This window comes from Gadus chalcogrammus, chromosome 4 (assembly GCF_026213295.1).
Source record: "Gadus chalcogrammus isolate NIFS_2021 chromosome 4, NIFS_Gcha_1.0, whole genome shotgun sequence".
In the NCBI taxonomy this organism is placed as follows: domain Eukaryota; kingdom Metazoa; phylum Chordata; class Actinopteri; order Gadiformes; family Gadidae; genus Gadus; species Gadus chalcogrammus.
In genome coordinates this window covers 6,192,951-6,201,323 of record NC_079415.1, presented here as the reverse complement: position 1 = coordinate 6,201,323, position 8,373 = coordinate 6,192,951, and the positions used below count along the sequence as shown (strand labels likewise).

Here is an 8,373-nt window from a genome sequence, read left to right as displayed (position 1 = left end):
GGTCTAACATTATCACTTCTATAGAGATGGTTTAACAAAGTGTCACTACTTCAGAGATGGAGGTCTAATGTATGTGGGTATGCAGGCCACCATGCTGTCCATTCCAGATCTGATCAAGAAGAAGAGGGACGGCAAAGCCCTCAGTGATGAAGACATCCAGTTCTTCCTCCAGGCTGTAGTTGAGAACAACATACAGGAAGCTCAAACAGGTCAACACACACACGCACGGACGCACTCACACACACTCTCAGACACACACACACACACTCACACACACACACACACACACACACACACACACACACACACACACACACACACACACACACACACACACACACACACACACACCATGAAGTGCTACACAAGCACTAGGTGGTGTATAAGAATTAGTGGTGTTTCAGGCTAAGTGGTACATAAGGTAAGGTGGTACCTAATGTAAGGAGATATATAAGGGTTAAAGGGTACCTAAGGTAAGGTGGTGTATTATATAAGGGTTAAGTGGTAGCTAAGGCAAGGTGCTATGAGGGTTGAGTGTTGTTTAGGTTAAGGTGGTACATATGGTAAGGTGGCACCTAAGATAAGGTGGTACCTAATGTTAGGTGCTAAAGGGTTAAGTGGTACCTAATGTTAGGTGCTATAAGGTGTGTTTCCGTGTCCAGGGGCGATGCTGATGGCCATCTTCATGAAGGGCATGGTTGCCACGGAGACGATGGCCCTGACCAAAACGATGAAGCTGTCGGGGGAAGTGCTGTCATGGCCCGAGGAGTGGGCGGGTCTTGTGGTGGACAAACACTCCACTGGCGGCGTGGGAGATAAAGTGAGCCTGGTGCTAGCGCCAGCGCTAGCGGCCTGTGGCTTGAAGGTGAGTTTAGCATTAAGGCCCCGTCCACACGGAAATGATTTTTGGGTGAAAACCCATACGTCTTGTGCGTTTGGGCCGACCGTCCAGACGGATCCGGTGTTTTAGGTGGCCGAAAATACACTTTTTTGAAACCAGGTCCCAGTGTGGATAAGATAAAAGGATATTAGTAAATATGTATTAGAGGGTTTCTACAGCTAAATGCGTTTTCGCAATGAATCCAAGATAGTAGAGATAGTCCTGAAACTGCATCAAAGGAAAAAAAAGATGTCAACCTGCTGTCATCAGCGTCCCTGAAGATGCTAAAGTAAACATGCTAACGGCAACAGGCTAAAGTCAACATGCTAAATTGAACATGCAAAGAACAGCATATATTAAAGGTCCCATGATATGCCACCAGGTGTGATGTGATTAGCCGTTACAAACCGTTTTGGAATCTGCCCCTTCTGACATCACAGGTGGGCGTGTCCACCAAGATGGTTGCTGGATAGATCAGTCTACCAGCCTACAGATATCAAAAACAGCTTGTAACGGCTAATCACTCCACACCTAACAGACACGCCGTTTTGGAATTGTCGTCGTAAGGGGAGATGCCACCTCCCCTTTATCTGCCTTGCCAGCCTTGACAATTTGGCCCGCCAATGAGCCACGACCGTGCGAGCGCCACGTGTGTGTGTGCATGTGTATGTGTGCGATTACACACACTGTAACGCAAGTGTTGTACACTCCTTTGTTAATTGGATAACTGTTCTGCTGTTGGTGTTATGGCGCATAACACACATAACAGGCTGCCCGCTGCCGAGGCGGTGGTCCCTCGGCAGCGAGGCTCCGGCGGGAGTCAATCGCGGTCATCAAACACAGGCAACAATCCCTTTCTCTTCCATGTCGTGGTTCAGTCTACTTCAGATTGATGTGGACGTGGAGGAACCGGAGACGTCGGAGAACTGACAATGAATCTCAAACGACTGCGTCGGAATTCTCCGACGCAGTCGTTTGAGATTCATCGTCTGGAGGCGCCAACAGCTTTTGGCCGAGATAATATATATTATATGATATATATATCTATGTATAATATGATATTATTTAGGTTTTACAGATCCAGGACTCCTACTGGAGCACCCGGAGTGTTCTAGAATATTTACAGAACACGACCAAAGGCTGTGTGCGCCTCGCCATTGCGATACATCCACTGTAAACAGAGCGCATGGTACCGTGGCCGCAAGCTGCTCAGGGCCACACCTCCACCCTCCTCCTTGACCGAAATGGCGCGTTTGGGGAAGCTTATTGTGCGACTGGCTCGTAGTGGCTGTAATTCTGCACCATGGCTGAATTTCGGGAACGTCTTCAAATAAGGGGCACACCAATATCGAGTTTAAAGCATCCATAAAGTAGAATGCTATGGGACCTTTAAAGTCAAAATGCTACAACACCTTTTATTGTGTGTGTGTGTGTGTGTGGGTGTGCGTGTGTGTGTGTGTGTGTGTGTGTGTGTGTGTGTGTGTGTGTGTGTGTGTGTGTGTGTGTGTGTGTGTGTGTGTGTGTGTGTGTGTGTGTGTGTGTGTGTGTGTGTGTGTGTGCGTGTGTGTGTGTGATAGGTTCCAATGATCAGTGGGCGGGGCCTCTCTCATACTGGAGGAACTCTGGATAAACTGGAATCAATCCCAGGGTTTAATGTCAGCCAGCCGTTCCCAAAGGTGGCTAACTCAACTCACTCAACTCACTCAACTAACCCAACTATTTCAACTGCCTCAACTATCGCAACTTAATCAACTTACTCAACTGAATCAACTAAATCAACTATCTCAACGAAGTCAGCCCTCTATCAGGTAAGTGTATGACCCCCTCACTACAGTTCACACTGCACTGTGGGGACTCCAAATCAGTTGATTCTAACCGGTTTATTTCTCTGTCTGCCTGCCTGCCTGCCTGCCTGCCTGCCTGCCTGCCTGCCTGCCTGCCTGCCTGCCTGCCTGCCTGCCTCTTTCTCTCTCTCTCTCTCACTCTCACTCTCACTCTCACTCTCATTCTCTCTCTCTCTCTCTCTCTCTCTCTCTCTTTCTCTAGCTGCGGTCAATTCTGGCGGAGGTGGGCTGTGTGATCGTGGGTCAGACTGTCTCTCTGGTCCCAGCGGACCGCATCCTCTATGCCCTGAGGGATGCCACCAGCACTGTGGAAAGCCTGCCCCTCATCACCGGTACTAGTGCTAAATAGAACTAGTGCTACGACTAGTACCACTCAACCAGACCTATTCTCATGCTAATTCAGCGTTTCCACTGCAGGGTGCGGTGCGGTTCGGTTCGCCTCAGTCCGGTAGGGAGGGGGCGGTATAGCCCAGCTCAGTTCCGAGGTCGCGTTTCCATCGCCGACAGTACCCTTTATGGTAGGCCGGATGTCGATCGTGCGGCACCTACGTAAACATCGTAAACAACGTCTTCCTCCCCAAGAATGCAGAGGAACGTCTCCACCTCCTTGTTCGCCCAAGCAAGCGTTTTACACGACATGATCATTGTAAAGAATAATACCTCGAGGCTACTGTTTGTTTGTATTTATCCCCAAGTCGCCCGGAAGTGACGATTCTGTCGACCAATGAACGGAGGCGGTGTTTAGCTCGAATTTTCCGGCACCCTTTCAGGCGTCTCAGTACCCCAACGGAGGAGTACTGAAGACGAGGGCAAAACGGGTACGGCTCAGTCCGGGTCACGCCCACTTTTGGCGGTGGAAACGCAATCCGTACCGCACCTTTGCGAACCGAACCGTACCGCACCCTGCAGTGGAAACGTGCCATAATACAGCGCTACACAGACCGCCTCATGCTAGTATAGAGCTACATGAACCCAGCTTCATGATTATATCGAACTACACAAACAACGATGTGTGGCCATCTTGTTTCTCCAGGGTCCATCATCTCTAAGAAGGCAGCAGAGTCTCTGAACTCCTTGGTCCTGGACGTCAAGTTTGGGAGATCAGCTATCTGCAAAGACCTAGCTAGCGCTAAGGCGCTAGGAGAGTCCCTGGTTAGCATCAGGGATGTTGTGACTCTAAAGTTACTATGATATTAATGTTCCCTTCAGAGTATAAACAGTGTGATTACTTTGGTCTGGGATAACGAAGTGTCGTCCTTTAGGTGACCGCCGGTAACAACCTGGGCATGAATACGAGGGCGGTGTTTACCCACATGAGCAATCCTATTGGTCGATGCATCGGCAACAGTGTGGAGGTCATCGAATCACTGGAGACCCTGAAGGGAAAAGGACCCAGCGACCTGATGGAGCTGGTCAGCACCCTGGGTAGCAGCACACCATACCCCATAATGCCCCACAATACCCCATGATACCCCTGATACAACCCCCCTACCCAGATGATGTCATACCCTGGATCCACCCCATAATATACCCTAGACCAATACCCTCTGATACCATGCTATACCCTCTACCCTATAATATAATACTCTACACCCTCCCAGTTATAATACCCTATTATCTAATACCCTGTACCCTAGAGCCCATTCCCTGTAACCCTTGACCTTTGTATGTCTCTGGAGTCATTGGACTGTGTTCTTTTTATTTGAAGGGGGCGTGTTGCTGGTGATGACAGGCAAAGTGAGCAGCCTATCGGAGGGCGGCAGATTGATCACTGAGAGTGTGACTGGTGGAGCAGCTCTGGCTAAGTTCCAGGCCATGATGGTAGCTCAGGGCGTGTCCAATGAGAATGCTCAATCGCTATGCTCCGTCCAAGCAGACTACCACAGCATCCTGAGGAGAGCAGACCACCAGACAGAGCTACGCACACACACCCAGGGTACTCTCTCTCTCTCTCTCTCTCTCTCCCTGTGTCAGTGAGTCTCTCTCTCTCTCTCTCTCTCTCTCTCTCTCTCTGTCTCTCTCTCCCTCCCTCTCTCTCTCTCTCTCTCTCTCTCTCTCTCTCTCTCTCTCTCTCTCTCTCTCTCTCTCTCTGATTGAGTGACCCCCTCTTTCTACCTAGGGGTTGTCATGGAGATCGATGGGCTTGTCTTGGCCGAGGTCCTCCATCAGCTTGGGGCAGGGCGAACGAATGCTGGAGAACCTATCAATCACAGTGTCGGGGCGGAGCTACTGGTGTCATTGGGTGAAAGTGTAAATAAAGGTGAGGTCGCATTCTGCCCTTACAGAAACAGAAACCCTTAACCTTTAACGACAGTTAACAAGTGTATCTATCTGTCTCCAGGCCGCCCCTGGTTACGGATCCACTTTGAGAGTCCGGCTCTGACCCCAGACCAGACGAGTCGTTTGGAGGGCGCTCTGACTCTCGGTGGATCAGGAGACAAACCTCTCCGAGGATCACTAATCGAGGAGATGATCCCGCCCATGTGACCTGTCAGTCATTGCCTTTTAATGAAGTTCAGCTACCGCCTTATGATCAAGAAGATGAATGAGGATTGAAGTTTTCGTTTAATTGGGGTTATTGATAACATATAAAAGTTTACATTTACGCTTTAAACTTTTTATTTTTAAACAATGTGTAATACACCACCTAACTCCACGTCACGAATCACCCACTAATACCCATAATGCACCACCTAATACCCATAATGCACATAATGCATAGTGTATCTCTGTGTCTAGGAACAGGCCAGTGCCTCTCCTACTGATACAAGGTTTTATTTCCAACATTCCCCCATTTGTTATGTCCCAACGGACGAACCAAAGGACGAACCAACCCGGTCGTCTGGGACATAGCCAGGGCCGTATACCTTATCAAGGGAGACACTGCATCTGTGATTTTGTTATTCACGCTTTCTTTCCTATAATACTCGCCCCAAACCTTTGTTTCGGTGAGAAGAGGGGTCGACAGCCAAGGAGCACGTCGGGGGACTGCTGCTCACCCCCTACACCAAGACCATTCCACATAAGTCTGTACCTGTGATGGATTAAATCCTCTAATAAAACATCCATTCAACCCTCTGATCCAACCTGGCAAGTTGCTTTGATTTCAACTTCAAGAATTACTACTACGACGAAAAAATGCAGAGTCAATACGAACAGTTTAGAAATAAGCTGAAATCTTACACCTAATACCAGGGTTTCCCACAGAACTTTACAGCTTCGGCAGTCACTTAAGCAACACACGCCTGCAGCATTCACTACGACCTAAAAAAAATTATATATATAACGAAGAAAAAAAAGTATCAAATATTCTAAACTTCATTCATTCTCTGTGTATAGATCAGGCTGCAGGGCAGCAGTCTGACACTGCAATTTATGCGGGAGACCCTGAATACCCAAGGTGCACCACCTAATACCCACAATGCACTGGCTAATAGGTGTACGGCTGTTATAGGGGTTGTTTATTGGACCGTGGACGTCTCGGGGTCGGGGCGGCTCGGTGTGGGACAGCTCAGTTATACTAAATCTGGCTGGCATTTCCACCAGAGACCCTTATGGTAGGGCAGGGTTTATGGTAGGAAAGACAGTGTAGCCTGCTGCTAAATTCAATGAAAACAACGCAGAGTCTATACGAACAGTTTAGAAATAAGCTGAAATCGAACATTCGGTGCTGTGACACCGTCTTGAAGAGGGAGGAGTGAGAAGAGGCCTGGAGACCTGTCATCTGAAGATTGCCCTGTGGTCGAGAAGACCTGCCTTGAAGACGTCTGATCAACGCCTGCCCTGCTGAGGGATCCGCATCTTATTCAACGCGGCTGAAGCAGCGCATCTCCATGCACCACGTGCGTATCACTCGAAGAAAAGAGAGAAAAGAACAAGAAAATAATCATAAAATAATAGTCACACACATAACCATTATTATCTTTTCACTATTGGGCTGCACTACATTTGCTGAGCAATAGAGTTCTGTCTTTAAGAGCTTGACAAAGTAAAATACCTATATTAGTGATTAAGAGCGCTCAATAATAACTGAATATACGCTGTATGAATTTAAAGTAAAGGAAAAGGGTTCGAGCCCCGATTTCTGTCTGGGTTAGAGTCCTAGAATCTGGATTGGAGTCCGAGAACATGGACCAAGTTCCTTTAGTTTGTGGTTAGAGTCCTGACGTCTGTCTGGGTTTGAGTCCCAGCATAAGGACCTAGTTCCTTTTGGTCGGGCCAAGTCCCGAAATTGCCAGCAGGGTCACTCAAGTGATTTGTTCATCTCTGCTAGTTTGTCAATGTTGATACGTGTCCTCGTTGGAACTTAGACGTTTGATTTGTCCAGGGGTTTTGTTTTACGATTTACCAGACAAGATATGAAACCGTTTTTCTATTGAACTCTGTCACGGTTGTTATATGTTTTGCTCCACAGGCATTGGGTCTTAGACAGGTGCGGGGCGTGGCGAGCGGAGCTGGGCACCGCACCGGGGCACACCTGGACCTCATCAACTCATCACACACTCTTTCTTTAGACTGGCGGGGACTGCTCGTCGGTGCCAGATTATTCCGTCTCATTCGGTACTTTGGCTGACGAGTGTAAATCGACCTCCAATACTCTGACCTGATCTTTGTTATTCCTAACGTTGTGTGATCTTTTCGCCGGTAGCCAATTCCTCGCAAGCGGATAACCACCGGACTGCAGCATTCTCCGGTGCCTCTGCCAGCTACGCCTACCCGCTCCTGTCTTCGCCTTGCCCGCTGGATATATTTTGAGTTCCCTTTTGACAATAAACTTTGGATTGTCTGAACTGCCTCTGTCTCTGCATCCGGGGTCCAAACTAACATTTCCGCTATCCGTAACAGAAATCACTGGTGAGGTTACATGAATCGCTAGAGGTTTTTTTTGTGTTTTGTTGTTTTGATTCCCGGCGTAAAAATCTAAGTTACAGGTTGCGTTGGACAACCTGAGAAAAAATAGTGGGCCATCACCTGGTGTTGGCATACCGTGCTCCTTGGGAGATTTTTTATTTTAAGGGGTTAAAAGCTCCGTGAACGGTGGCTATTTCTTAGCACAAAAGAGATGGGTTGGCAAGTAGTCAAAGAGGGCGAGATGGAAGTAAAAACACAGAGAGATCCGCCGATGTTTGAGAAGATAAATTCTAAATATTAGGATACTCTAGATAGGGAGAGAAGAAGGAAGAGAGGTAAAGCAAGTAGAGAGAGAGAGAAAAAGAGAGAGGAAAAAAAGCGAGTCAGAGAGTGAAAGAGAAGAGATGTCCATGTCGGTTCCTTCTTGACACAACTGCTCAGTTTTTTCATTCATTCATTCACACAAGTTTATGGAGAATCATGATTACTGATTGCATATATAACCATTTTTTGTGAGGCTGTGCCTCCCCAAAACTGGTACTTCACTTTTTCTTTTAAATTACATGTTTCATCGTACCTGGACGTCCAGGAGACACGGACACGAGTCGGATCCTTGTGATAGCATAGGCGGCTATCTGTTCTTGAACTGAACTGTGTCTCAGCGTTGTCCTGACGCCCTACTACGAACTTTCATCCCCATCACACCTGCAGTGACCATAACCTGGAAAAGAACTCTGTTGCAACTGCCTACTCAACATCATCTGAGCCATGCTGTTACTGGTATGGTTTGTAATGTTG

At 47.9% G+C, this 8,373-nt stretch overlaps 1 protein-coding gene across 1 annotated transcript in view; it reads left to right on the top strand.

The window, feature by feature from the left end:
• LOC130381673 (thymidine phosphorylase-like) overlaps window positions 1-5,798 on the top strand; it is a 7,429-nt gene extending 1,631 nt beyond the window's left edge. The window contains exons 2-10 of the mRNA XM_056589382.1: window positions 86-209; window positions 663-865; window positions 2,458-2,556; window positions 2,927-3,056; window positions 3,758-3,876; window positions 3,987-4,149; window positions 4,433-4,660; window positions 4,844-4,984; window positions 5,066-5,798. Of these exons, the coding sequence (XP_056445357.1) occupies window positions 92-209; window positions 663-865; window positions 2,458-2,556; window positions 2,927-3,056; window positions 3,758-3,876; window positions 3,987-4,149; window positions 4,433-4,660; window positions 4,844-4,984; window positions 5,066-5,211 (1,347 nt within the window). The 5' untranslated portion in view covers window positions 86-91 and the 3' untranslated portion in view covers window positions 5,212-5,798. The remainder of the gene's footprint in view (window positions 1-85; window positions 210-662; window positions 866-2,457; window positions 2,557-2,926; window positions 3,057-3,757; window positions 3,877-3,986; window positions 4,150-4,432; window positions 4,661-4,843; window positions 4,985-5,065) is intronic.
• Window positions 5,799-8,373: the final 2,575 nt, after the last annotated feature.